The following is a 27,842-nucleotide window of genomic DNA, read 5'->3' on the forward strand; positions in this document are numbered from 1 at the left end:
TCGCCCGCATCCGTCGGCTGCAGGCGCAGCACGGCAGCCACCGCTCGCTGCGCGGCAAGCTGAAGGAGCGCGACGCACGAACGCAGCGGCGGCAGGCCCTCATCCACGGCATCTCGGCCGACCTCACCGCGCATGACATCGAGCACTTTACGGAGAAGAAGCGCGCCGAGGACCGCGAAGAGAAAATCGCGCGGGCGCAGGAGACGCGGCAGGCCAACTCGAAGTTCGAGGCCCGCAAGAAGGAGAAGAGCAAACTCAATTCCACGCACGTGGAACACGCGAAACGCGGAAAGCTCTTCAACATGACGAAGCGGTCGCATCGGGTCGGCGCCAAGCTCAAGGCATCCGTCGCAGATAGGTCAAACCGCAACAAGGAGAACAAGAAGAAAGACATCAAGTTCCGCATTCGACGGGGGTGGAAGGCGTAACGCCGCTGCCAGGCCGCCCCATTTAGTTAAAGCGCACACACATACACACCTCCACACAGACACATGCATACGTACATGCATACACAATTTACAGCTTGAGATAAATCGATTAAGGACACGGCACAACGGCTTACCGCGGTTACGCAGTTGTAAGCCTCTTTTCTTCTCTTTTTTTTACATTTCTTTATATATGTCTGTGTGTCTGTGTGTCTGTCTGTGTGTGGTGTTGTTGCTGCTGTTAAGAAGTTATAAGTCTTCCACGTGTTTTGTTGTTTCTTAGCGCCATGGTGCATGAGGTCTATAAAGGCGTGCATTGTGTTTTTTCTTGGCGGATACTTGTTGTATTCTTTCCCTTTCTCTTGTGTGAAGTACAAATGCCAGTGTGGTCGTTTGTGGAGCTGTCGACTAGCCTACTGAGTCCCAAAACGGTGGGCGTGTCGCCCTTCTTTGCACCCGCGGAGGAGCGGCTGAGCACGGAGCCGCCGCACTTGCCGACCGCGGTGTGGGACTACATGCACTGCACGAAGCGGGCCATCAACACCCGCATCATCGGTTTCTGCGAGCCCACGCTCAAGCAGTGCGTGGATGACCTTGTGCTGTACACAAAGGCATCCAAGTTGGGGGGAAATGACGCCGCCGCCCTTGATGAGGTGCTGCGGCGCCGTCGCGGCGACGTGGACGTCAACTCGCTGCCGTGGGAGCCGCGTGCTGCGTACAAGGAGTGGCTGCGTGCACAGGGAAGGCTGTGCGAGGAGTAAACACCATCGCTTGCTTTCGAGTGGTTGGACTATGCCTGAAACTGAGTGTGGGACGTACGTCTGTTTATGCACTGCTGATAACGACGGTGTATATATATATATTGTTTTTGGTTTTCATCTCTCTTCCGTGTTTCTCTCATTCCTGTTGACTCCAGCAATAGTTTTGGTGTAGCCAATGATGCAAAGTGATGAGAAGCTCCCACTGATATCTGCCTCCGCATCTCTCTCGACAACAACACCGCGGCGGCGGGAGCAAAGCCAATCTCGTGGTTCGATCACTGGGGTCACTCTCCCCACAATCAACGCCCACCGCGCAGACTTTTCCCGCACCAGCTACAGCAACTGGAATCAGCAGGGCCGCCACAATGCGCACTTCCGCTCACGTGGTGATTCTCTCACAATGCTAAACACAACGCCAGGTCGAACCAGTTTCGATCCTAATCGGTATCTCACCTCTGCGACGGCGAGGTCACGCGCCATTGTGGAGAAGTTCCTGGATCAGCTCAAGTCATACCACACTTTTCAACCCGCTTTTGTTGAAGATGGCGTCTACACCACCGTGAAGCCATCAAAGCGGTTCTCAGGTGCTTCTGCGTGGGACACAGTGAGTAAAGTGTTGGAGGCCTCCTCATCCCTCGCTGTGCGACACAACATGGATGACCACTTCGTCTCCACGCTTGAGCAAATCCCGTCAGTGAAAGAACAGATGCAGCCCACATCTACCAGACCGGCGGTGGTTGTGTCGTATCACAGTGACACGACGTACGTGTCGGGTGCATCACCAGATGACAAGTTTTCCGCTTCATTTGGTCTCTGGCGCCGCGAGCATCCCAATGCGACACCGGAGGAAATTCGTCAGGAGCTGAGGTTCTGGGATAGTGAACGGGTAAGCTACGAGCGGGCGGGCCGCTCAAGCGAACACTGGTATTTGCAGTCTGAACTTAACGGCCTCGTTGGGGAGCCGCTGGAAGAGGCATCGTCCTACACGACATCGTCGGGTTCTCGTGAGCGGAAACCACACGCTTATTCGATAGAGTCGTTGAGGGAGCGGTTCGATCAGCGTATGACGTGGGAAGTGTTTCTTGTTGGTGAGAAGTCGCATATGCGGAAGGCTGGAGCTACATCGGCGGTGGCAGCAGCAGCAGCAGGACCAGCTCCAGCTGCCGAAATAATCACCGACTACCGTAAAAGCGACGCGTTGCATGAGTGGATCGAGTGGAAGTGGCGGCACCACACCCACCGCCATGAGAACGCAGCTCTTCGTATTCAATGTGCGTACCGTTGCCACCGCGCCAAGGGAGCTGCAGCCCGGCGACGGTATACTCGACGGATCGCCTTTCTGGAATCACTGCGGGCTGAGGAACGGTCAATGGGCTCGTGGGATACATCGTTGCGTCTGACATCTGATGAGCTCAACAACGGTGGTGAAAACTTCAACGCAGTGTGGCGATCGCTGAGCTTCGTATTCTTGAAGCTGTACGCCACAGCGATGAAGAGGCGGGCACGAAAGATAGCAGACGAGGGACGTGACCGTGAGGTGCGGGAGTACGCTGCTCTGACGATACAGCGCGTCTACCGTGGCCATTGTGGCAGACAGTTGGCGGAGATCATACGATACCCACATCTGCTGGTGGAGAAGCGCCAACGTCGCATGGAGGCTGCTGTGGTTGTGGTGCAGGCAGTATGGCGGGGCCACAGAATACGCACATGCATTTGGCAGATGGCAGCCGCCGTTCTTGTCATTCAGCGCCTTGTGCGATCGTCAGCGGCGCGTGAGCGACTGCGCGTTCTCCGTGCAAAACATGAGGAAGATGTCAAAGTATCAACACGGCAATTTGCTGCGCGAGTTGTGATGCGATTCCTGAAACAATGCGTATTGCGGCGCCGAGAGTACTTAATGCGGCACTTGGAGCAGCTGCTTACGCTGCAGCGCACTTTCCGCGGCTATGCGTCACGGCTGGCGATGCAAAGACAACAACAGCGTGTGGGGTGGGCCTCGCAGCTTGTGGCACTGTGGGGGCAGCGTCGCTTCCGCGGTGCCTGCGGCCGTGCAATGGCGCAACACGAGCGATCGAATAGGGACGCCCGCTTCCAGCAGTTGCGCTGTGTGGACGCCGCCAACGTCATTCAACGGACGTGGCGCCGGGCCCAGATGCTGCGAAGCACGGCGACAAAAACGAGTGCCAGTGGTGCGAAGAGCTCCGAGAGAGCGACGGTGCCGGAAGCTGCTGTGGTGAGTGCCGCCGTGACTCTGCAGCGGTGGTACAGAAGCCTGACTTTGGTGCGCCTGGCGAAGGCAGAGCGCAATGCTACGAGGAAGCAGTTACTGCTGTCGGAGGCCGCTGAAAGGATTTTACGTTTTTACCGCACCTACAAGTCACGCCGGCCATCACTTCCGCCGCAAGCCGCACCGCCGCCGGAGACCGACTGGATACAATGCGGCAGCTGCAGGCGTGTGGAACGTTGCACCACCTTTGGGATTATACGCTGACAATCCTCCTTCCCCTCTCCCCCCACTACCAAGGAAGAAGAAGCCCAAAAGGGAAGAACAAACAAGAATCAGGCAAGTAAAAACATGTACAGTGTGATCATGTACAACAAGGGCTGTGTTTTGGAATATAGGGGCTGAAAACCAAGTGCTGGGACTCTCTCCTTTATGAGATATGCTTGCATCCCTTATTTGTGTATATATCCATATCCATATCTATATCCATGTCTCTGTTTATGCCTGCGAGTGTGCGTGGGCACCTTTTCGCCCGAACTACGTGAATTCAACTACGACTCTCAAGGAGACTCTTTTCTCTTTTTGTCTATTCGCTTGGCAGTGATAGCAACGGGTGTGAGAGCAAAACTACAGGTCATTATGCCCATCAGCGATGCGGAGCTTGATGTTGCCTTGGAACTGGCGTTGCGGGCCGCTCATGTCGCCGCATCAATCATCGACAAGGCCATCGAGGAACGTGGCAGCACACTGCTGGACATTAGTGCAAAAGATAACCCCGTCGATCTCGTGACACAGTACGATAAGCAGTGCGAAGAGGAGGTACTGGCGATCCTCCGCACCGGCGCGCCACACTATGAGATCCTCAGTGAGGAGACGCACAGTGACACGGTGCTCGGCGATGAACCCACGTGGATCGTGGACCCGATCGATGGCACCACCAGCTTCATTCACGGCCTCTTTGACTGCTCCGTTTCCATCGCACTTGCGGTTGACAAGCAACCGGTCCTCGGCGTTGTGAGTGCACCGCGGCTGCAGGAAGTCTTCTCGGCGGTGCGAGGCCGTGGCGCATGCTGCAACGGCCAGCGTATCCACGTGTCGAAGAGGTGCAGCCTTCAAGAGTCTGTTGTATTTCTGCACCAGGCGTACAACCGCAGTGAGGCGGCTGTCAACAGCATCATTGGAATACAAAAGGAACTTGCCTGCCTCCCTGTCCACGCTATTCGCAACAACGGCTCCGCGGCGCTTGATATGTGCTTCGTTGCGAGCGGTAGGGCAGAGCTGTACTTCGAGGTGGGTATTCAGCCGTGGGACATCGCTGCTGGCGCCATTATTGTTCGAGAAGCGGGTGGTGTGGTGCACAACATTGACGACACGGAATCGTTCGATATGATGTCCCGGGGGTTCTGCTGCGCAAACTCGCTGGAGCTCTCAAAGGCGGGCATTGAGCTCAGCAAGAAGTATAATTACAAGAGCGTGACATTAGGGAAGTAGGCTGTGGGAGTGGGAACAAGATGGAGTATATATATATATATATATATACATATAGAGCGAGAGAGAGATAGCTTATCTTTTACCTGTGTTTGTATTTCTCTCTCTCTATCTCTTTCAGACAGTTTTTGTGTGCGTCTGTGTATAAGTACATGCTGTGGTGGTGGTGATGGTGGTGAGAGGCTTTTTATTTCCCCTTGCTGGCGTGCTGTGCCCACGACGCTGCATCCTTTTCCCGGTTTTGGACCTCCTTATTCTGTGCCACAGGCCGTGCAAGGCATTACCCCACACCCCGTTGTTGTTCTTCGCACTACGTTATGATGCCCTCGGCGGAGCAGCGGGAGGTGCAGCTGGCGGTTATCCAAAGCGAAATCGAGGCTGCGCCACTCCTCAGTGAGCCCGTGGAAAATCTTTCAGAATCGTGCACCTTGGTGAAGGAGTTTGCGAACAACTCCACGCTGCTGCCGAAGGTTATCGCGCTGTTCACTGATGCTGATCGGTACAGCGGCATTCGGTACGTGCGCCGCGACGGGAACTGCTTCTTCCGTTGTGCCGTCTTCGCGCTGTTGGAGAGGACGCTTGGCAACGAGGAACTCGCAGCGGGCTTGCAGAAACGCGCCACCGCACTGCGTGAAAAGCTGATCGAAGATTACGGTGTCTTTGTTGAAGATTTCTGTGAAGTCGCGCTCGATGTCATCCAGCAGATTGTGTCTGGGAAGTGCACGACATCGACGGCGTTGCACGCGCTTGCCACACGGGAGGACTCGGAGTATATGCTGTACTTCTACCGCTACGCCGTGTCGAACTACATCCGCACCCACCGCGATGACTTCCTGCCGTTCGTGATGGGACTGAATTATGACAGCGTTGATGCCTTCTGCCGCGCGGAAGTGGACGCCGTCGCGAGCGAGAGCGACCACGTGCAGGTGGTAGCGTTCGCCAAGTGCTTCCAGCTGCACATCGTGGTGGAGTACCTGGACGGTAGCGAAGGCACACGCACAACACAGCACACCTTCTCCGGTGGCGATGATGCGTGCGCGGCGGTGACGCTGCTGTACCGCCCGGGGCATTACGACCTCCTATATAAGTAGGCCGGCTTCGGTCAGCTTTGCGTGCGAAGGTGGAGAGGAGACGGTATAAGGAGCTAGTATCTCGTGGAGCGTGGCTTTTATTTTTTTTCTTCCAGGGCGGAGGGGTTGAGGGGGCTCCACCCTCGCAGCTCTCATTGGTTTTTGTTTCTACCCCGCGTGTTGGTTCAGTCGAATGCAATCTGCTCCCTTTGCTTTCCTGTCCTCTTTCACTCTCGCTCTCGCTCCCGCCCTGGAAGAGAGGTGGTGCACACACCCACATACACGGAGACACCCGGATTCCAGCGTATTTTGGCGTAGATTGATGCGGGCGTGGAGGAGCACTGCTTCCGAGGAGCAACCGCTCGGCGGCAGCCATACTAACAACACTGACACTGGTGTGTTTGCTCCCCCCAATGTTTTCCCCAGCAACAGTAGAAATGCTGTTGCGTCTGGCGTTGATCTCTTTGGTGGCATGGAGATTCTGCGAACACGCCACAAGAAGACGGCACCGAGTACCGCGGGCTCACACACACCATTTGCCGAATCTGTCGCTTCCGTGCAGCTGAAAGAACCGGTCTCACCCGTGGCCCCGCCGAAGGGGGATGAACCGTTTTTCATGCGTTTTGACATAAAAACAGACAAGGCCCAGGATGAGGTGGAGGATCCAAAAGTCACGCAAATGCGGCAGCGCCTAGAGCGTTACTACAAAGAGTACAATCCATCAAAGATACCACGCCTGGAGGATACGCTGGCAAACTACAAGGGCCGGGAAGATGAGCTCTTCCGCCTGCTGGTGGCAAAGTACGGACCGGAGCCGGAGCCGCTGCAGGCCAGCGCCCTCCCCCAAAACAGTGGGTTCTTTCTGGGCGCCCACTGCGAGGTCGGCGCAGCGTTTGACTTCATTGCCGGCGGGACGGTGCAGAAGAATGGCAACGATCAAGGCTGTGCCGCGAACGTCTCAACGGGGTGCAGCTTCACCTTCATGGAAAATAACGAGAGGGGGGTTGCAGTGCCCCCGCAAAAAAGTTCTCCTGCTGGGCTTGATTTCTGTGAGAATGCGGCGACAGCTCAGCCTGCGTTTGAGTGCACGACGGGAAACTCGAATGCAGCTTCTGGTGGTCTTGTTGTTGTGCCCCCATCCACCGGTGTTACTTCGCATTGCGAAGAAACCGAGGGGAAGGCGGCTGCACTGGAGGATGTAGAAGTGGAAAAGGAAGGCGAGGCGGAAGAAGAGGAAGGGACACCGCAGCTCAAAGATGCCACTGAGGCATACAACACTAATGAGCGTGATGGGGAAAATTCTCACAGTGGTAGCGCGAACAGCAAAAGTGGCGGCGATGAGGAGGAGACACTCTGGGGGCGGCAGCGGCAGGAGCTTCTGGAAGCTCAGAGGGGCGTTCTGGTGGCGCGTGCGTGCCTCACCAAGGTATTGGACAACGTATGTGCGGCAATCGAGGAGCGGCGTTTGTCCATGGCGACGGTGGTGGATTTTGAGGATCGCATTGAGCGGTGTGTCGCGCAGGAGGCCTTCGAGCAGGCGGACGCGTTGAGCATGGAGCTCGAACAGCTGGGGCAGCGGGTTGCGGTGCTCGATGCGGAGCCAGAACGGCTGATTGCATTGCTCGCTGAGTGTCGCGATGAGTTGGAGGCGGCGGTGCGGCGCCTTGCGCAGCTGTTGCAGCAGCACCGCCAAGAGCTGATCGAGTCGAAGGATAGTGAGGAGCGCCGTGTGAAGAAGTTCATAAGCGACGTGGCTTTCAGCCTGGAGAATCGCAGAGACAAGGTGACCGCCGCGCTGGAGCGGGCGAGGCGGACGGAGAGCAACTCGCTGCAGGAGGTGGTGAACCTCCGTGAGCGCAATACGCGGCTGGAGGAGAAGCTGCTGGAGCAGACGAGTGGGCTGCGTGCGTCACAGGAGCAGCTCTCACGTGAGAAGGCGGAAATCGACACGGAGATTGCTGCACTGGAGGCGAGACTCGAAAAACTCCGGCAGACGCGCGCCGAGAAGGCAGTTGCACTACAAGACATAGAATTGAACTTGCAGCACATGACGCTGGAACACAACACGCTCGCAAGTGAGGTGAATAGCCTCATTGCGGAGGAGGAAATCCGTCTGCAGGCAGCTGCCACTGATCTTGCGCAACACCAAAACGAGATCGAAACGCTGCACTGTGAAGAGGATGCCTTTGCCGCGAAGAGAACAGCACTGCTTAGGGAGCTCCAGGACGGTACGGCGAAAATTGCCGTGTACGAGCAGCGCCACGCTCTGCTTGCGACGGAGACGGTTGCTGCTGTGCGTGATTACGCCGCCGCGTTGACGACCATCCTACAGGCGCGTGGTGCGGGCTGTGGTGTTCTGTTCCCCGCGCCGCCGACCATCAACGCGACAGTTTCGCCGACGGAGTCACCGCTGCTCCAGGTGCACCGACTGCAGCAGCAGCTGCGCTCCCTTGACGTGGCGGATGAGCAGAGTGAGGCGCTCATCGCTTCTCTCACGATACAGGTGACGGGGATGCGCAACAAAATTCCACTCCTCGAGGCAGAGAAGAAGGGCGCGGTGCAGGCAAAGCGGTTTAAGGAGGCGCAGCTGAAGGCAGAAGAAATACGGGCGCTTACGGCTTCGATTGAGGAACTCTCCGCTGCGAGTGCCGCTGCGCAGGCGATACTCAGCGGTAACGTTGAGAAGCGCACATTGCTTCAGCAGCAGCTTGCCAAGGAGCGCATCAAGTCAGTGAATCGTGTTCAACAATTCCTCGATAGCTACCGTGATACACTTGCGAATGCGGTGCAGGCGACTGCTGCTCCACTGAACGTCTTGCAGCTCTCTGCGGATGAGCAGGGCCCCGACGATCTTGCTGCTGCCGTGCGGCGTCTAATGACGACACTGGAGGAGGAGTGCAGAGGTGTTTTACAGCCTGACAAGAGCGGCGCAGAGACGACAGCGATAACAATAGCAAGAGCAGCAGCTCCAGAGGAAGAAGTACCTCTTGATCTAGGAGAGACTACTACACGGGCACAACTCGAGGCGGAGCTTTCCGTATTGCACATGGAGCAAGACGCTGCGGCTGCCCGTGAGGATTTCGAGGAGTGCGAACGACTCCAAGATCGCATCGAGACCCTCGAGGCGAGGCTCTGCGCAAGCGAGTAGTACTCATATATAGTGAATGCGCCAGCGCCATCGTTTTTTTTTGTTTTTGGTCTTTCTGATTCACTTTCGTCGCTGGTGCGAAGAAGTCAAAACAGACGTGTGTGCTTGTGCTGCTTTTTTCTCCTCGGCTCGCATTTGCATCTTTCTCTTGCCCCTCCACGTCTTGCACTGAGGCGAGAAGGGTGGTGGGTAGATGCTTGGTATTTTCTTTTTTTTTTTTTTACCACCGTCTTTCTTCTCTTCGCACTGCGGCGCCAGGACGGCAGGCGATTCATGTCATCTACCGCAGCACCGCCGCGGTCTTCAGGCGTGAGTCGCGCGTTCTACATGCCGCTACAGCGCACTGCTCGAGGGAGGAGTGGACAGCAGCAGTGGCCCACTGCAAGGCTACAGAGCACAACAATGGGTTTCTTTCTGCTAGAGCGCTTTCAGTTTAAAAATATCGCTACATGGGTGGCAACGTACCACTACTTACCGCTTCTGGCGTCCATATTGGCCATATGGGTGAACTGCTCTCTGCACCTTTTCTTCCACTTCGTTTTCCCGCTTCTTCGGGAGAAGTACCACTGGTCCATGTACACGTGGCGGGACGTGAAGGAGATTCCCCTTGCCCATGACGCCATTCGGGCTCTGTACGTTGTACTCTCACACATTGGCATGCTCCTCGGACTAGCTGTGCTTGGATACAAACTGATGGTTGTAGTCACAGATGCCATGATTGACTCATGCCTTGTCGTCTACGATGATGCCGCACAGTGCACCGTCGGCTTCTACACTCTGTTGCGAAGCTATCAGAAACTGTTAGCTTCGCCGTGTCCAAGGTCTATGGTAATGTTTGTGACCTCCTGCATCTCATTGTTATTTGTGACTATCTTTAACGGTGGATCACTTATTCAGTGGGATCGACGGGAGAATGATATTTTTATCCTGTTTATCGTCGCAACTTTTATATTGGCGGTGTTGCTTGTGTTCGATTACTGGCGGAGCGTTAATGATCCATTTGGCCCCGCAATGACACGGTGGTGGCGGAAGGCAGTGCCGCGCTCGCGACGGAGCTACCTGTACATCCTCGCATTGTACTGCGTTTACTTGTCGTGGGTGAAGGGCTGCAGCTACGGCCTCGCGAGCTTCTGTGAGGGAATGGTGTACATCAGCCTGCTCCACGCAGGACTTCTCCTTTCAGGGCGGGTAACATTTTTTTTTCACAGAATGTATGCTATTGGGGATTCGGTGATGCAGCATCCGAAAGGACGATGGGTGCTGTTGGGTTCTGCGTTTCCTATAGTTTCATTGGTGATGTCCTCCGCCGCCGTTTCTTCTGCCACGCTCGTCATTGTGGAGGTTTCACTGGTGTGCGTTGTCATTAGTGCTGTGGCTAAGCGGTTGGGCCGTGCTGGGCGGCGTGACGGTGGGGGGACGTCTGAACCGTCAGAAAAGGGTGCCACCGCCGCACCTCCCACCAGCGCATGGCGGGAGGGCAGCCGACGAGGTCGTCCAGGCGTTCTTCTTCGCGCTTTTCATCGGCTGACATTTTCGTCTGCGGTTCTGCTCATCCTCAGCCTTGCGCTTTGGGTGAGCGTGAAGCATCCCGGTCTGGAGGGCGTCACGCCGACACGTTGCACAGGTGTTGCTACCGGGGAGCGCATACGCGTGACGGCACGCTACATGGTCGCCGACCTCTACGGTCTCCGTGACTATGAGGACCCGAAGAAGTTGGTTTACGAACTCGACGAGATGAAGTACGATGCTGCGAGACATGTTGGTTTGTGCTCGCGGAGGTGGGCCGTCGACCTGCACGCGGCGGACCTCGCCTACTTCTCACTCATGGCATACTTGCAGCGGGACTCTGAGGACACTGCCACAATGCTCAACTTCTACAGGCGATACCGCGATGACGCTTCGGACTGGGTGGTTGTCCCGACGAACCACACATACGGTCGTGCGGTGTTCCGTCATATTTATTCGCCGTCAAAGAATACCTCAGTGATTGCGGTGCGGGGAACCGACATCACCTCACCGTTTGACATACTGCAAAACATGCTTCTTTTCAGTGAAACTTTCTTCTTCAAGATGTTGGCGAACATCCTTCCTCTCAGCAGCCTAATTCCGGAGCGTGTCATTGTGGACTACGTGGCTGCTTCAAGTGCCATTAGCGCCTCACTTTTGGGCGGCCCACCAAAGGACTATTACCACCTGCATGTGGAGGACTACTTGCGAAGCGTCAATTCAAAGCATATTGTCCTAACGGGCCACTCCCTCGGTGGCGTCGTGGCACACATCGTGGCGGCACGTGCACACCTCCCAGGAGTCGCGTTCAGCAGCCCAGGGATTAATCTTATGCGGAAGAAGTTGGGTATTGATCCCGATGCGATCGACGGTTTCACGACAAATGTCATTGTGTCCAATGACTTTACCGTGGACCTTGACACCCCAGGTGGAACGGTGCACCACATACAATGCGAGCATAAAACTGCCGAGGTGTGCCACTCCATTGAACTTCATGCTATTCGAATGTGGACGGTGTGCCCGTCGTACCGGGCAAGGACGCGCCTTAACGGGACATACATCTTGACAGGTTGAGTAGGACGACATGGACGATGGCCGTGAGATGGCTTAGATATGGTGCTGCTGTTGTTGTTGTTGATGTAGTGTCGTATTTTTGACTTCTCGGATCACGCCCACGTTTGTGTGTACATATATGAATTTGTGTAAGTGTGTAAGCATATATATATATATATATATGCTTTTTATTGAACTGCTTTGTTATTGATACTGTTCCAAAGCAAACCCCAAAGAAGAAGCGGGTCTCGTTAGGCTCTCCTAACACTTCTGTCCTTCAAATCCGTTTATTATTTTTGTCTTGTTTGCCTGATTATTTGTATAAGACACTGTGAGCGTCGGACGTGCTGTTGAAATTTGGAGATAGTCATCCGCTCTTGTTTCTTTTTTTTGGAATTGTGCCTGAACATAGCCATTCGGTACACGTTTTTTCCGCGCACAACCAATGCCGGAGCGTCCAGAGGAGCAGCAACTGACGTCCCCAAAGGAGGACGGAGCTGCTGAGTCTGGCACCAACTACATCCATACTGAACTCGGTGAGATGAATGAGATTGAGTCGCGCTGCCCTCGCTGCGGTGAGAACGGCACAACGCGTCTCATGATCGCAAATATTCCGCACTTCAAGGAGATCATTGTGAGCAGTTTTGAGTGCCCCCACTGTGGCGAGCGCAACAACGAGGTGACGTTTGGCGGTACATTTGGCCCCAAGGCAGTACGCTACGAACTTGAAGTAAAATCCAAAAAAGACCTGGACCGCCAGGTGGTGAAGTCGGAGTACGCGACCGTGCGTATCCCGGAGCTGGAACTGGAGATTCCTACAGAGTCGAAGAAGGGTATGCTCAACACGGTGGAGGGATTTTTGGAACAGACAGAGTCCGGATTGCAGATACAGCAGCCTCTGCGGCGCATCCAAGAGCCGGAGCTCTACGAGAAACTCGAGGTGTTCTGTGAGAAGCTTCGGCAGTATCGCAAAGGCGATATACCCTTTACCTTCATCATTGATGACCCTGCTGGTAGCAGCTACATCGAGGCGTACTATGACTACTACCACCCTACCATCGATCCACAGCTTACGCGCTACGAGAAGGAACGTACGGACATCGACCGCCAGCTGCTGGGGCTCGCCATTGATTACAATACACAACGAACAGATGAAGAGCAGCGGGAAGTGGAGGAGGGCCAATTTGATGACGTTATGCGCATGGAGACTGATTGCCCTGCGTGCAAAAAACAGGGATTCATTAACATGCAGCAGGTGAATATCCCCTACTTTAAGGAGACCGTCATTATGGCGTTTCGCTGCGACTACTGTGGATATAAGAGCAACGAGGTGAAGTCCGGCGGAAAGGTCTCGGAAAAAGGTCTCAAGATTACTCTGTGTGTTGAGTCGGAGGATGATTTGAAGCGTGATGTACTCAAGTCTGACACTGCAACGCTTCAAATCCCAGAGGTGGAACTAGAGTTGGCGCCCGGCACACTTGGAGGTTTCTTCTCTACCGTTGAGGGCACCATTGTGATGGTACGCGACCAGCTGCGCAGCTTGCCACAGGCGGAGTTCGCCAAGGGTGACTCGGCCGCTACAGATGCAAACAGCAAGACGCTAGTGGAGTTCGCAAAGGAGCTTGACGAACTTCTTGAGATGAAGAAGCCATTCACGTTCATCCTTGATGACCCACTGGCGAACGTTTACGTGCAGAACCCGCGTGAGCATCTGCCTCCGCCGGACAACGAAGACCCGAGGCTGAAAAAGGTTGATTACGGGCGTACCTTTGAGCAGGACGAGGAGCTCGGCTTTCACCAGATGGCCGTGGATGATACGTCATAACAAATATAAGATTTTATTATTTCGACAGGATGTGACAACGGCGAATTCACCGTATTATTCATGTTTGGAAGGCACTCTCCTCATTCACCGTTTACTTTGCTGCTTGTGTGCTTTCTCCATAGTTCTTCTTTTTATTCTTATTCATACCTTTCTCTCTTTCTCTCTCTCTCACTTCTGCTTCTCGAGAGTGGGCTGCTGGGCGTGAGGAAGTAATGTCGGAGGACATACGCCGGCAGCTCCTGCAGCTGCTGCTGTACGTGAAGGAGGGCGAGGCGCTCTTTGATGCATCATCCAACCAGAACGACGACGCCGACGAAGAAGAAGAAGAAGGCGTGATGACGCCTTGCGTAGACGAGAGTAAGCCGTTGGGAATTCGGGCACCGGATTTAACAGCTGCGTCGTGTGCATCGGCGCCTCACGCAGCGAGCAGCACCGAGCGCGTGCTGCGCATTGGGCGCGACACCCACGAGAAGGCGCGGCGTGCGCTGCGGGAGGCGGCGGCAAGTCCGGCCTTCAGCTTCGCCGTCCTCCGCCGCTGAGGGCCGGCGCCGCCCGCGCGTGGCTGTCTTGTGTGGATGGGGTAGTGTCACCCAAGAGCGTCGCAGAGGCGATGTTTTGGAAGGGGGGCGCGTTGCCCCCGTTTGATTACATATTCCTTTTGTCGTGGTGCCTGCATTGCTGTGGCGCTTCATGTTCGCGTTTTGCTTCTTCCTTGCCTCTGCCGACCGCGAAAAGTGAAGCCTCAATGAGCGTCGAGTTTCGCGCGCTGCACGGCGCGGATGCCGCGGAGCGTGGCTACCTGAATCTGCTAGCCAGCACCCTGTCGCTGGAGAAGGAGGTCGAGAAGTACTACCTCCGCGAAGAGGCGCTCATCCGCGAACGTGTCCTTCTGCTCGATCAGATACAGAGCAATATTGCTGACGAGCGGCGCTGCCTGGAAATCGACCATCAAGAGTGCCGCTCGCAAATCAGCGCTGCGAGGAAAAGTCACTTGACGCTGCAGTGCGACGAGACAAAGTTCACACAAATGCTCGGCCGCACCGGCACCCTGCTGGACAAGGAAGATGCGGAGCTGGATGAGCGGCTGGCGCGTGCGGAGGAGCGGCTGCGAGAGGAAGCACAGGAGTTGGAATTTTTGGCCGAGCGTCACAATCGCTTTGAGAAGGATGAACGTTTGTTAGAGCGTCGTGAACTGCAGCAGTTCAACGCGGCGCAGGACCTGGAAAAGGCGTTGCGTGAACTCACTGCACTCGAAAACGATATTGATGACCGCAAGAGAGCTTTGGAGAAAAAGAATGAGAACATTACGCTCTGGAATCGTTCGTTAGATAGCCGCGAGAAGGAGCTCGCACGGTGCCAAGATGAGTTCAGAGAAGACTTGCGCCGTCTAGAGAAAGACGAGAAACGATTTGGCATCCATCACGCGTGCAGCACCGTGGTGCCTCTGGTTTCGCAGCGCGAGGTTATGGACGACTATAACATGACTATCGAAAAGGACAGCCAGTGCGAGGAGATTGATATTGAGGATGAGGACGATTAAGTGTTGTAGATACTCTCGCTAGAGTGTCTGCTTACGCTCCCTTACAGCGCCCTTTTGCTTCTCTTCGTCCTGAAAACACTCATTCTTCCTTTTTTTTTCTTTACTATTATTCCACTTCTCCTCCCTGATGTCCCACATGGGGACTTCAGTCAGCTCGTCGGTTTATATATATATATATATATACTTACTTCTCTCTCTCTCTGTCTCCCCACACACACACTCTCTCTCCCTCTGTCTGTATGCCTGCATATGCTTGTAGCTCTTCTTTTCTTGGTGCGTTTTCCCCAACTTGACTGTTTAGCCGGCAACCCTTCGCGGTGATGCGGTGCTCATCGTGTTGTACGCCGGAGATTCAATCTCATAGACAGGGAGGCAAGTCTGCCGTGCGCTGTGGAAGTGAAAACCGCCGCACGTTGTACAAGCGGGGTGATGTACACGAGCGTCTCTTCGCCTTTTCGCGGCGGGCGCAGTGCACCTGCCAGGCGGTGCTCCACAACGATGGGGACGACGACAGCGACGACGCCAACTGCACCTTCGTCCCCACTGTCAACCGCACACACGAGGCACTGCTCTCCCGCTGGAGTGAAGGCGTGAGTGTTTTTGAGCGGCTGTACGGCAACGCCCTTTTTCTGCAGCAGAGACGGGAGAAACACCGCGGCGTGGCTGACCACGACACCCACCGTCTCTCGAGAAGTTTCTGCTCCTCTGCGGCACCGCATCCGCGCGTGCCGAAACACGCCACGTACAGTGGCCTCGCCGACACGCGGCCGGCCACAAATAAAACGCTTGTGATATCACCGTTCTCCTCTCACGACGCGGGTAGTAGACAGTGGCGTTCAACCGTGAGAACGGCCCGCTGCAAGGAGGGAGGCTCCACGTGGACAGCTGCAGTGGAGTGATACAGTGTGCTTGGAATGTCTCGTGGTTAGAGCAAAGACTGCTGAAATCATGCGGTTCTCTCTGGTGTGATGATATATGCAACTGGTTTTCCCCGTCCTCTTCACACCTCCTTTTGCCTAGCCACTAATAATCTTTCGTGTCTCCTTTTTCTTTCTCTTTTTTTTTTGCTTTCTTTCCTTTTCTCTCCCTATCCCTGTCTGCCAGTCTGCCGGTCTTACTCTCTGTGGTCGCGCAGGAGGGAATATGCCCTACGCACAGGGCACCGTCTCGTGGGACGGGGTGCTGAAGAACTGGACGCCCGGGCCGTGGCACGTTTACCCGGAGAGGGGCTCGTCGCTCTTTCTCTTCAGCCACCGCGGCCGTTTCCGCTTGCTTTGCTACAAACTCGTGGCGCATCCTCGAATGTTCATTGTGTGGTCGTCGGCAGTGGCAGCCAGTACTGCACTCACCGCCGCATTTCAGCCTGCCTACGACTTTGGAAGGACGGCATCGCTTGTTTTGAACACCATGCAAGCGGTATTGCTTGTTTTCTTCTGGCTTCGCTGCATTCTGGAGATCATTGCAGTTGGCCTTGTGCTCCACCCCGGCGCTTTCTTTCGCAGCTTCTGGAACGTGGTGGAGCTGGTGGTCAATGCCATGGGCGTCGTTGCGTTGTTGCAGCCAACGGGGCACCACAGGTGGATGCGAGCATTTGCAGTCGCCCGTCCTCTTCGCTTCCTCCTGCGCGTTCCCGGATTTCTTCCAGTCATTCTCACTATTGTCCGAGAAGCGCGACTTTTAGGGGAAGTGCTGGTGTTCTTCGTCTTGCTCCTTGCCTCCCTTGCACTCATGGGCGTGATGCTGGTACGGGATGGACTCGATCACCACTGCTATATTACCGCGACTAGTCCCACTGGTCCCTACCCCTCTCTTGAGGTTCCGTTCCGCCTGCGCAATGTGAGTGCGGTGTGCGGCGCTCGCTTTCGCTGCCCGTCGGTTGCAGGGGCGACAGTGGAGTGTCTGCCCGAGAGGCTTTCATATGGTGACAAATTTATGACCTACGACAACATTGGGTCAGCGATGCTTCTAATGTTTAAAGTTGGCACGACTGACAGCTGGTATGAGAACGCAGAGGACATCATGAATGCCCGGGGGGAGGCGAGCGTGCTCCTCCTTGTATGCATGATTATTGTGTCTTTTTTTTCCCTGTGCCTGCTACTTGCCATTGTGCACGAGTCCTACACACAGACGTCATCCAGCGTACGAGATTTGAAATCCACCACATCAGTAGACGAGGAATTGGCACTGATAGGGAAAGATGAGAGCAAAGATGCTGCCGTTCAAGCACCAGAAGAGGAGCCAATACTGATATTGCCTAATGTGACAAGGGAGTCAAATGGACCTGACCAAACAATACCTCTGGCGCTCTACGACTCATTCGATATGGTAAGAGCAACTCTGGGGGGGTTTCATGTGAGTCGTTTCGTGCCATACCCTGGCCCCCCACCCGTTACAAACTTCTTAAAGGCCTGCTCTGTGAGTGGTTTATTGCAAGCCTTATGTGACCAGGAAAGATCGCTTTACGGACCCATTCTTCGCGGGCGGTTATCTAAGAAAATCGTTCTTGCAGTGGACAACTCTGTTGTTTGTCTCCTCATCATTTGTGTTAGTCTTGCTAACCTGCTGCTACTGGTGGTGACATGGGAAGGGATGGACAATGTGCTGCGAGGACGACTGATGACTGCTAGTGCCGCGTGTTCGTTGGCGTACGTCATACCAGTCACTATGAAATGTGTTTCATTTGGTCCAGCTGCAACGATTCGGGATGTGTGGAATGTGTTTGATGCTCTTGCAGCAATTAGTGGCTTTTTAGAATTAATTGCACCACGCCTCTTTAGCATTCATGTTGTTCGTGGTTTGCGAACTTTGCGTGTCCTTCGGCTAGGGAAGTACGTTCCATCACTGCGGCGCTTCAAGAAATACTACATCCGAGATCACGGATATGCTGTTCTTTTGATTGTGGTGACGCTCGTTTTGTACGCAGTTGTTGGGATGCAGCTCTTTGGAGATTCATACCGGCTTGATGGTTGGCTTCGTGGATCGTTTGGTACTTTCTGGGAGGCACTCTTGACGTGCTTTGTCGTTTTCACTGGTGATAACTGGACTTTGTGCATGCGAGGCACACTAGAAACGGGAACTCCAGTCACAGGGGTGATATTTTTTCTTTCCCTGTACGTCATGAGCGTGCTGGAGGTTAGTTTATTCATCAGCATTATGATCACTCGTTTCGTGACTGTTTGGTCCGCCTGTGAGCGGTGTGAAGGTATTGAAGTGCCGCCGTTGCTGGTGCTTCCCGGGTATGACATTGCAAGATACCCACAGCCCAACAGCATTGAACTTACCATTGAGAAGAAGAGTCGTAGTGGATTTCTTGATGAGAATTCTAAACTAAGGTCTTCAGTTTTTCAAAAAATAGAGCGGTGGCTTGCATGGTTACTGTCAACTCGGACACTACGCGTGAAAGGGGCCTCATTCTTTCTGTTTGATCCCCAATGCTCTCTGCGTCGGTTGCTGCTGTCGATTCTTGGTTCAATGTGGTACCGCATTCTTGTAATGTTGTGCGTCACTATGGGTGTTGTGTCACTTTTATTCGAGCGACATGATAACACGCCTCAGTTGGAGTATAAACTAAGGGTGGTGCACATTGTGTACACAGCATTTTTCCTTGGTGAGATGGTTATGAAATGGATTGCGTTCGGAGTGTTGTTTCCAGCAGCGGTGCGCGACCAAACAGTGGTGAATCCACACACAGCGGCGTATTTTAGAGAAAAATGCAATTGGGTCGACTTTATTCCTAACGTTCTGTCATTTGTAGGTATATATTTTGCCCCATGCCGTGTCGGTAAATCCATCCAGGCCATTCGACTGTTGACGAGTTTAGAATACCCCAATCCAGCGCTTATTGCAGTCCTCAAGCAACTCAGACACCTTTGGAATGCCGCGTCGCTCATTATTTTTGTGTTTGTTATATTCGGTGTGGCAGGCATGCAATTTTTTTCCGGAAGGCTGTACCACTGCTCAGACCCCAATGTGAGTGGGCGATCTGCCTGCAACGGCACCTACACCGTATTGGTGCCAGGATACGTTGTTGAAGAGCCTTTAATGAAGGAGAGACGCTGGGTGACAGAGAAGCTGACATATGACAATTTTGGAAGTGCTCTCCTTTCCATCTTTGCAATTGGGATTGGAAGCAACTGGACGACCCTCATGTATGCTGGAATGGACAGTGCCGATGATGACAAGGTGGTGTCGCGCAACCACTCTGCCTATTATGTGGTTTTCTTCATCTTGGCTGTTTTAATTGTCCGACTCGTGGCATTGAGGACTATCATTGCGGTTATGACTGCGTGCCTTTCTCGCATACGTAGCACCTATGATGAACGGACTGGATTGGGGTCTGACAAGGAACAATACCTAAAAGCAAAGTTTATAGTTGAATTTGTATCAATGATTGACGTAAGTACACCAAAGATGAACTCTCTCAGCTGGATTGCGCACAAAATTCTGACGGCTCAATCTCCGAAATGTGGTCATACGCACTTTTATTATTTTGTGCGTGTAGTTATTTTTATCAACTGCGTGTTTCTTGCTGCTACGACAAGCCATCAACCGAACTGGCAACAGAGAATGATTTTCTCAATAGATATTATTGGTAGTGTTGTTTGTGGTCTAGATGTTGTGCTTCGACTCGTTGCGTATGGCCTAAAAGACTTCTGTCGCTCTGTTTGGAATCTTGTGGACTTCATCGTGCTGGTGCTTATCGTAGTCGCTACCGTTCTGCCAGTGGTATCCTTCCTGAGGGTGATTAGAGTTGTAAAGCTTCTCAAAGGGAGCTGTATTGAGAGAATACTGTACTCCATATGCCGAAGCAAGCTAGCTTTAGTCAATATCTCCATTGTATGTTCCATTCTGCTTCTGGTCTATGCGGTGGTGGGTGTTCCACTGTTTGGCAGTGTGAAGCTCCACGATCTGGGGCTCACAGAAAACCGAAATTTCCACACTGCCATTGGCTCTCTCCTCCTGATGTTCCAAGTGGGATCGATGGATGGGTGGGAGCACGTCATGCTAGCATGTGCTCAGAATCCTGCAGATACAGGGTGCAGCCCGGGGAGTGCGACGGAAAGTTGTGGCTCGACAGCTGCTTCGGTGACATACTTTGTGACGTACCTTCTTCTTGTGGTTATATTCCTCCAGTTACTTATGGGCCTCTTTCTGGATGTTTTTACAACCAAGTTGCAGGACGAGATGACCGATGCTTTCCTGGAGTTCCGCCGCATGTGGCTGGAGACTGTAGGCCCCGGCCGGCCTCTCATTCACTTCAGGGACTTTCTTGCCATAATTCCTCATATGCCGTATTTACTGACCGGCTTAAAGGGTGAGGCTCTCACAGATCATGTGGGAATAATTTGTTTTTTATCAGCGCTTCGCCTACCCCTCGATTCCAAATATCAAATCTTCTACAATGACATTGTTCAGGGTTTCGCTTACAAAAACTTTCGAATGTATGTGCGCCGGAAGTTCAGCACTCATTATTCCGAAGCAGCAAGTGAATTCTTTACCGCTTCGCAGGCGTACGCCGCAGAGATCATTCAGCGATATTGGAGGCAACGCCGACGTGCAAAGGAGGCAGAACGACTAGCCATGCTTGACCCTGTCCATGGTGAGAAGAGTATGAAGAAACAGTTCGTAGAGTTTCCTGGTGTCGATTTTCCTAATACAACACCTCAACAGCAGGAGACAAACAATACATCTGTGGCACAGCCGCTACGATTGCAACTGGCGAATCAACTCCCACGGGGAACTTTGGCGGTACCTGGCACCTCTTTGTTTATGTTCGACTTCTTGGGTTCAATATGCCCCGGGATGCAAACAAGATGCACCCCTCTCCACCCTGACGTGGCGAAGTATACCGAATGATGACGATAAATGCTCTTGGAAATGTGTTGGTGCCTATCAACCTCCCTCCCTTCCCCCTCAGGCGAAAAACAACAACAACAACAACAAATAATGAAATAATTTGCGTCCCCACCAGTCGGGTGCTGAGGATCGTATCTCATCGCCTCTTGTTTAACCCTTCTCAAGATTTCTCATAGGTGTGCTGCAAATTGTATGGAAGAGTTCCTAGATACTTACGTGTCAGTACAAGAAGGCCGGGTGACAGATGCCCTGCTCCACCGTTCTTTAAATTTTGCGAAGCCGCGCTCTTTTCGCGCCCTACACAGTCTGCGCTGGCGGCTACTTATGGGTCTTCTCCCTGTAAATGTGTCTGCCAGCACGTACAGTACGGAATGGGCTAGATACACACAGAAGGGTGTACAAGAATGGAACACAATGAATGATGCTCTGATGAAGCGTATTCAGACTGATGATTCCAGCCCAAAAAGATCGGAGAAAAAGGGACGATTTGGCGAAAGTGACTCTTCCGATGAAGAAACGGAAGGAAGAGTTGTGGAGAATCCACTGCTTCCGACAGCTGGAAGTTCCTATGCTTTTCGGTACAATATTGACAAAATACGGGCAACAGCGCAGAAGGACATTGATCGGCTCCACTGGGACTTGCCACTTTTTGAGCAGCCCACTACAAAGGAAACATTGCTACTTATTCTGGTAAACTACTGCCTGCGGCATAACCGCGACTACAAACAGGGAATGCATGAGATAGCAGCTTTCATTCTTTACGTAATCCACAATGATACGACTCTTGTTGATGAACTTCAGGGAAAAAATGAGGGAACTCATACCTTGTTATTTAGTACATTCAGATCCGTTTATCCCGAGGATGGCAAGACAGCACTATCGTTTCAACTTTTTGAAATTATAATGAATGCACCTGGTATGAACCTGTCACAATGGTACTACACAGATGACGAACATGCGCCTGATTCCATAGTCAGTGCAGCTCAAAAGGTTCAAGGTGAATGTTTGGCCAAGCTCGACCCAGCTCTGCATCAACAAATGAACACCATATATGAAATTGAAGGTACGTCGTATTTGATACGTTGGCTACGTCTGATTTTTCTACGGGAGTTTTCCCTTGTTCAGTGTGCTGATTTGTGGGATTTGTTTTTGTGTGAAAAGTTTCTTGTGGGACATGGCGAGTACCATCTCATCGATAGCACCATCACGATGCTTGCAGCATCCATGCTGTTGTTTGTGAGGAACGAGCTCATGGTGGGTTGCATCGCCGCTCTAAAACGACTGATGAAGTATCCACCGGTAGAGGACGTAGGTGTTTTGGTGGAAAAAACTATATCCCAGATAGACTCACAGAAGTCTGGCTTAGGCCGCTACTTCACTCCGTCACACCATGTTTCTCTTGCGGAGCCTCAGTTGGTCTCGAAATCGCTTGTAGAATATGCATCCACACCTCCACCCACACTCTCTTTGAGAGAGGTGATGCTCCAACAAGGGGTGATTTTGACATCCATCATTGAAGGCTTCGAGCGACAGTGTTTTCCATCACCCAGTGTATCACGTGAAGAATCAGACGCCGTAAGAGAAAGCTACTTGCGCTCCATTGCCCAGCTAAAGAAGGTGCGTGATGTGCTGTTGCACCAAGATGACGATAGTGACCCGTAAGAACCGAAGCATCATCATAGGTGGGTCAGTGCGTTACGGCTGGCGTGAAGGATGCTGAGTGCTCTGCGCTGCCTGATTTTTAGTGGGTGTCTCCTCGCCCTTTCTGCTTGCGTCTTGGCGCCCTAAATAGATGGCCTCTTGTGTAACCATGCTAGGCGTAGACGAGACTCTGCAGCCCGACAAATATCCAGCCCTTTAAATAGAAGACGCAATCCTCTTATTCTTCTGCACGATAAGTAAAAACAAAGGAAAAAGGGTCGAACCAAAAAAAAGATAAGTGAAGTATAAAACACAAACAAATTTGTGTTTGCTTCGACGTGAGTAAAACAAAAAAAAAAGAAGAGAAGAAGTATGGCTGCCCCTTGAGATTGCACACTTCGTAAGCAATGAAATGAAGGACCGCTGTGGTGATGCACTTGCCGAGGCAGGAGACTCTCTCTCTATCTCTCCCGTCCTCTCTTTATCGTCGCAACGCGATATTTTTATTTCTATCGTGTGGATGGCGGGGGGGGGCAGCGGGTGAAGAACTGCTGAATGGCTGCAAATAACTGTCCACTCAACTGTGTTCGACGTGCATAAGATCATAGAGTCGCTTGCGCCCATTCTAAGCGTTGCCGTCAAAGGACGAATTGTCATGTAAGAGAGGCCAGGGACTTGAGTATTGGTGCCTCGTGTGGGAAGCTGGTTTCCTAATATTTTCTTGATTCATCAAGCCCGTGTCTTTGGCGGCGCCCGGTGTGAAAAGAGTGGAAGAGAGCTACAGGCAACGAAAGGAGACCAAAAAAAAAGTGTGTATGCGCAAATGACGGATTGATGACCCTACGTTCACACCATCTGGTGTATCCAGCCCATTACAGTACTGCTTTTAATGGTTTAGGCTTTCGTTCATGTGGATGGCGGGGCACGGAATGCAGAACTAAGCCCAAACGAAATGATATCCAGAAAACCAAATTGGTGCTGAGGTGTAGACAATGTGTGTGGGCTGGACAGATTTGTCAAAGCAGCTTCTTGTGACACTATTCCTTGTTGCTCTTTTTTTTTTGTTGCCTCTGCCTCAGTCTTCTTTAATGACAAGGTTCATCTATAAGGCAGCATTTTGGGTTGTGCACTCTGTGACCCATGTGGTGTATATCTGCGTTCCACGGTTTATACAGGTCTTGCTTGGGCTGTGGAAGTCGAATGACTCGAAAGGAACCACCCAACACATCGCAGTTGTAGCTATGGGAGCGACCACAAAAACTTTTTTTTCCCTTGAACACATTTCTTGTGTCTCGTATACCGCACCGCTTTACAATGGTCACATTAGCACCGTTCTGTGCGCGCTGCGTCCGCCGCGGCCAATTGAATACACTCGGGAGATTGTCAACGGTGTAGATGGTAATCCCATCTGCTTGGACTGGCTTCTGGCGGACACGCTAACTGGGTCTGCAAATGGCATCCTTATCATTATCCCGGGTCTTGCTTCCTGGTCACAGACAAACTACGTACAGCATTATGTTTGGCACGCGCACGAAAAGGGCTTTCATTGCTGTGTTTTTAATACAAGAGGTATGGGCGACACGCCGCTGACGCAACCACGAATCATGTCTGCGACGTGGACAAGTGATATCCGTTGGGTCACTCACACCACTCTGACCAAGGCTGCGCTGTCATTGAGATTTGGATCCGCGGCTGCAAAGGTATGGGCTGTTGGCTTTAGTTTGGGGGGTATCATCCTGTCAAAGTTTCTTGCAGAGGAGGGAGAAAAAACAACCCAGGAGCACCCATTCGACGCCGCACTTATTATCAATAGCCCTCTCGATGCGCTGGCATCAAGTGCCAATATGATGCTACCAAAGAATGCACTATACCAAAAGAATTTGACGGCTGGGCTTCTGCATTATGTTCATCGCCACAAGGAAGTAGTCAAGTATCTTCCAGGTATCAAGGAGGATAGCTTCCGCAAAGACCCAGTTGAATTCTTGAAGAAAATAAAAACTGTACGGGACTTTGACAAATACATCAATGCCCCTCATAATGGTTTCTCTAGTCCTGAGGAGTACTACTCTGCTGTAAACGCGCTTGTAACACTCCGAAGCTGCAAAATTCCAATGCTATGTGTAATTACCAGCGACGACCCAGTCACGGGTGAGCCACCAGAAGAGCAATTGAAAGATTTGGTCAGCGCGAACAATTTTGTCGCAATTCTGGAGTTTCCTTGTGGAGGCCACTTAGGGTATATTGGAACCCCCGCTGATGAGTGGAGAGGAGGGCCATCAATAATGGAAGTCGTCACAACAAATATATGTATGGCATCTCAAAGAAATGAGTTGTGAAACAGTTTTGCCCCACACATGCGTTGCAGATCGTATCGCCTCTCTCTCTCTCTCTNTATATATATATATATATATGTATGAAAAGCGCAATTTTAAGCCCTCTGTTTTTTTTGTTCGGTTTGCTTGTCTTCTTTGTTTCTTTTCGATAAGAGCCAAATGTACTTGAGACTCAGGCAAACTATCATTCTACAGTTCTTTAAACTGTTTTTACTGATGATTAATATATTGTATTTGCTGAGCGCGATGGTTTCTCGGAGCCAAAGTTGTGATGCGAAAACAATAAAGGACGATGACCAGGAACACATTCAAGGCGACTATCAGTACATGCACGAGTTTCTTTATTTCACATATGGTTCAGGCGTGTTCTGGCAATCCTCTTGGATTTCCACCGGAAGAGAAGAGAGGGGAGGAAAGAAAGAAGTGATTAAAAGAAGTATGACTTGGTGATCCTCGCTTTATATTCTGCCATTGCCAATGAGGCAGACACACCAATACGCATTGCCACATTGGGTTCGTTACCGGTTGAATAGTGGTACATGATGAAGAAAGACAAAAAAAAATACAGGGAAGATAAATTTCCTTTCAACTGATGTCAATCCTAATCTAAGGGGTAATACCTTCTTCCTCTGTTTTGTTTTTCCGTTGCGTCACTAGCCAATTGATACACTCTCTGAGTGCATGTTTCGCCTCACTTCGAGAGAAGTGGCCCTTCTCGCTTTATGCAGTACGCTGCGCTAAGCACTGAGAAGAAGCTCGAGCCATGTTGCATCTGCGACGCGGACACGGTGAGCCGAATTCATTTGGGAAGAATGTATTTGGTAAAGAAAAAAAAAATAATTAATTTGCTCGCCAGTGGAGTCTTAAAATTATTCTTGGCTCTGACAGTTCATGCTTCGGCGCACAGGCGTGCGTGACTCTGACGTTGGCAGTATGGGCTGGAGCTGCAGGCGCCTCTCCTCATTGAATATACAACAGCTCTGAATATAACCAAATGAAGACTCTTACAGTCGCTGAATGACTTCGGCGTTCTGTCTTTAAAAAGTAGGCTGAACGTCTTGGCGCATTGTGTAAGGAGACTCCTTCGTCAGTAGAACAGTCATCATCATTTGTGGAATGAAAAAAAGATACTTCATCTTAAAACATTCTTCGGACGGGGTACTTAAAACAACAAAAAAAGTGCCTATGAGAGTGTGTGTGTGTGTGTGTGTGGGAGGTGAGTTCAAACCAGATCCTCCTCCCGTATAGCATATCTTGGCCTTACTACGGCTGGGAGTGGAGGGCAGTCTCCCGGGGGGCGAATAACCTAATGATGTCATATGATTCACCTTGAAGATGTACGATTGCGAGTCGTGAGGAAGGTTTGATTGCTCGCTGCGGTGCCGGACACCATGAGGAAGATATGAATTGCACACAGTAATTGTTTCTGTGCTCGAAGGCGGTGCTGTGTTTAGACTCCTCAAACTACATACGCCGCTGCTGGGTTATTGAAGGCTTCTATATAGGCAGATTGACGGACTTTCTCTGTGAAGGCAGTGAATGTATTTCTGCAGATGATCCTCGTACAGCCCCCAAGGTAAATCGCCTTGCAATTTCCCTGCAAAGAGAAGCAACATGAGGGGAAAGAAGCCCAAACAGAGTGACAACATTCTGAGTATGTGCCAAACGACACTGGCGAGAGAATGCATGGGATAATCGCAAAACAAATTATCCGAAAATATCAACGATTATCGGATAAAAAATTAGTTGCCGTGATGCAGCAAGATGCCTTGTCCAGTACCCGAATAGCTGCAGCTTTCAGAGGCATTTGAGCGTAATGAGTTGGTAAGAACAAAAAAGAAGCGAGATGTGTATAACTATAAAATGCGTCTTTCTAGCAAACAGGAAGCGTTCCATTTGGGTCCCAAGAGTGTTCCTCTGGCGAGTGGCACTGATAATTACTGTGCACGAGGCTGAACTTGCCATTCAAAGTGCCCGACTGCTTTGTTCTTTGCTGACGAATAAATTTAACAAATACTTTTTCCTTTCTGCAAGGATTAGCGCCTTAGGTCTTTCGTAAGAGAAATTCAGGAAGAGATGAGTAAAAGCTTGCGTGAACACACAAGAAGGGGACGGGAATCATGAATGATATCATGTTGTGGTGTCGAGCGCAATTCGGGATGCGGGTAGAAATTCCAATTACAGAAGCATATATATATATGTGCTGAGCGAAGACGCATGGGGAAGTGTCCACTGTACAAGGTGTTTTGTTACTGATTATTTGTGCTCTACGTGCTATTCGCCGCGTTTTGCTTCTGCTTTGTTTTCTTTTTTATGAATCAAGACAAGCAGCTGCTAGTAGAACTATAAATTATTTCAAGGAATTGAAGAGCATGAGACACATGGAAGGAAAATCACAATTATCACATCTGCGGCGTTTCAAGATACCAAAGAGCATTGAGAGCTGCAGTCTCGATGCCATGGGCGTCTGTAAACCTGTTTCAATCCTGCGTCGAGGCAAAAGGAAGACGAGACTGCTGGCATCTATGGGACTGCAGCTGAGAGACATCCAGGTGTTGTTTCTGGTACTGATGGTTGTGGCTGAACCGTTTCTTCGATGTGCTGCTGCGGCTGGTGGCGTGGTCCCCCGAACGAGAATGGCCACGCCGGCAGCTGGAAATGAATCCTTGGTGATACTCACGAACTGCTTTCCCAGCGTTATACTCGGTGGCTTGCTCAACACCTACACCTGCGAAGTTAACAATGACCAAACACTGATTGGTTTGAGCCTCTCCGCCTCGTACTACACCCCAGTCCTCATTCCTGGATGGCCGACGACTCTTGCCGAGGGAACCAATAAAATTACATTCGTTCCTGATCATGGGGTGGCTTCAGGGCGTTGGAAATTGGTATTCACATCGTTTTCTGAGAATGAAAAAAAACACGTTCCTCTGACGACCAATAAGAGCATGGACTTCATGGACATCGGTGCG

At 51.8% G+C, this 27,842-nt stretch overlaps 15 protein-coding genes across 15 annotated transcripts; all 15 read left to right on the forward strand.

The window, feature by feature from the left end:
• Positions 1 to 428, forward strand: DQ04_01431000 (protein SDA1; the record flags this gene model as incomplete). Its single annotated transcript, XM_009310709.1, has 1 exon — positions 1 to 428. A coding segment is annotated over one exon (428 nt), but the record flags the coding sequence as incomplete, so codon positions are not given.
• Positions 429 to 802: 374 nt separating this feature from the next.
• On the forward strand, positions 803 to 1,186 carry DQ04_01431010 (hypothetical protein; the record flags this gene model as incomplete). Its single annotated transcript, XM_009310710.1, has 1 exon — positions 803 to 1,186. The coding sequence occupies one exon, from the start codon at positions 803 to 805 to the stop codon at positions 1,184 to 1,186; it is 384 nt and encodes a 127-aa protein (XP_009308985.1).
• Positions 1,187 to 1,361: 175 nt separating this feature from the next.
• Positions 1,362 to 3,677, forward strand: DQ04_01431020 (hypothetical protein; the record flags this gene model as incomplete). Its single annotated transcript, XM_009310711.1, has 1 exon — positions 1,362 to 3,677. One exon carries the CDS (start codon positions 1,362 to 1,364, stop codon positions 3,675 to 3,677), a length of 2,316 nt encoding a protein of 771 aa, XP_009308986.1.
• Positions 3,678 to 4,049: 372 nt separating this feature from the next.
• On the forward strand, positions 4,050 to 4,901 carry DQ04_01431030 (myo-inositol-1(or 4)-monophosphatase 1; the record flags this gene model as incomplete). Its single annotated transcript, XM_009310712.1, has 1 exon — positions 4,050 to 4,901. One exon carries the CDS (start codon positions 4,050 to 4,052, stop codon positions 4,899 to 4,901), a length of 852 nt encoding a protein of 283 aa, XP_009308987.1.
• A 317-nt stretch (positions 4,902 to 5,218) lies between these two features.
• On the forward strand, positions 5,219 to 5,989 carry DQ04_01431040 (otubain; the record flags this gene model as incomplete). Its single annotated transcript, XM_009310713.1, has 1 exon — positions 5,219 to 5,989. The coding sequence occupies one exon, from the start codon at positions 5,219 to 5,221 to the stop codon at positions 5,987 to 5,989; it is 771 nt and encodes a 256-aa protein (XP_009308988.1).
• A 301-nt stretch (positions 5,990 to 6,290) lies between these two features.
• On the forward strand, positions 6,291 to 9,116 carry DQ04_01431050 (hypothetical protein; the record flags this gene model as incomplete). The annotated part of the gene is made up of 1 exon (XM_009310714.1): positions 6,291 to 9,116. The coding sequence occupies one exon, from the start codon at positions 6,291 to 6,293 to the stop codon at positions 9,114 to 9,116; it is 2,826 nt and encodes a 941-aa protein (XP_009308989.1).
• Positions 9,117 to 9,389: 273 nt separating this feature from the next.
• DQ04_01431060 (hypothetical protein) lies at positions 9,390 to 11,696 on the forward strand (the record flags this gene model as incomplete). Its single annotated transcript, XM_009310715.1, has 1 exon — positions 9,390 to 11,696. One exon carries the CDS (start codon positions 9,390 to 9,392, stop codon positions 11,694 to 11,696), a length of 2,307 nt encoding a protein of 768 aa, XP_009308990.1.
• A 424-nt stretch (positions 11,697 to 12,120) lies between these two features.
• DQ04_01431070 (zinc-finger protein ZPR1) lies at positions 12,121 to 13,500 on the forward strand (the record flags this gene model as incomplete). Its single annotated transcript, XM_009310716.1, has 1 exon — positions 12,121 to 13,500. One exon carries the CDS (start codon positions 12,121 to 12,123, stop codon positions 13,498 to 13,500), a length of 1,380 nt encoding a protein of 459 aa, XP_009308991.1.
• Positions 13,501 to 13,712: 212 nt separating this feature from the next.
• On the forward strand, positions 13,713 to 14,039 carry DQ04_01431080 (hypothetical protein; the record flags this gene model as incomplete). Its single annotated transcript, XM_009310717.1, has 1 exon — positions 13,713 to 14,039. One exon carries the CDS (start codon positions 13,713 to 13,715, stop codon positions 14,037 to 14,039), a length of 327 nt encoding a protein of 108 aa, XP_009308992.1.
• Positions 14,040 to 14,245: 206 nt separating this feature from the next.
• On the forward strand, positions 14,246 to 15,040 carry DQ04_01431090 (hypothetical protein; the record flags this gene model as incomplete). Its single annotated transcript, XM_009310718.1, has 1 exon — positions 14,246 to 15,040. The coding sequence occupies one exon, from the start codon at positions 14,246 to 14,248 to the stop codon at positions 15,038 to 15,040; it is 795 nt and encodes a 264-aa protein (XP_009308993.1).
• A 320-nt stretch (positions 15,041 to 15,360) lies between these two features.
• Positions 15,361 to 15,939, forward strand: DQ04_01431100 (hypothetical protein; the record flags this gene model as incomplete). Its single annotated transcript, XM_009310719.1, has 1 exon — positions 15,361 to 15,939. One exon carries the CDS (start codon positions 15,361 to 15,363, stop codon positions 15,937 to 15,939), a length of 579 nt encoding a protein of 192 aa, XP_009308994.1.
• A 244-nt stretch (positions 15,940 to 16,183) lies between these two features.
• Positions 16,184 to 20,896, forward strand: DQ04_01431110 (voltage-dependent calcium channel alpha 1, invertebrate; the record flags this gene model as incomplete). The annotated part of the gene is made up of 1 exon (XM_009310720.1): positions 16,184 to 20,896. The coding sequence occupies one exon, from the start codon at positions 16,184 to 16,186 to the stop codon at positions 20,894 to 20,896; it is 4,713 nt and encodes a 1,570-aa protein (XP_009308995.1).
• A 192-nt stretch (positions 20,897 to 21,088) lies between these two features.
• Positions 21,089 to 22,558, forward strand: DQ04_01431120 (rabGTPase-activating protein; the record flags this gene model as incomplete). The annotated part of the gene is made up of 1 exon (XM_009310721.1): positions 21,089 to 22,558. The coding sequence occupies one exon, from the start codon at positions 21,089 to 21,091 to the stop codon at positions 22,556 to 22,558; it is 1,470 nt and encodes a 489-aa protein (XP_009308996.1).
• Positions 22,559 to 23,625: 1,067 nt separating this feature from the next.
• DQ04_01431130 (hypothetical protein) lies at positions 23,626 to 24,873 on the forward strand (the record flags this gene model as incomplete). Its single annotated transcript, XM_009310722.1, has 1 exon — positions 23,626 to 24,873. One exon carries the CDS (start codon positions 23,626 to 23,628, stop codon positions 24,871 to 24,873), a length of 1,248 nt encoding a protein of 415 aa, XP_009308997.1.
• Positions 24,874 to 27,251: 2,378 nt separating this feature from the next.
• DQ04_01431140 (hypothetical protein) lies at positions 27,252 to 27,842 on the forward strand (the record flags this gene model as incomplete). The annotated part of the gene is made up of 1 exon (XM_009310723.1): positions 27,252 to 27,842. A coding segment is annotated over one exon (591 nt), but the record flags the coding sequence as incomplete, so codon positions are not given.

The sequence above is a fragment of the Trypanosoma grayi genome (genome assembly GCF_000691245.1).
Source record: "Trypanosoma grayi strain ANR4 Tgr_143_V1, whole genome shotgun sequence".
NCBI lineage: Eukaryota > Euglenozoa > Kinetoplastea > Trypanosomatida > Trypanosomatidae > Trypanosoma > Trypanosoma grayi.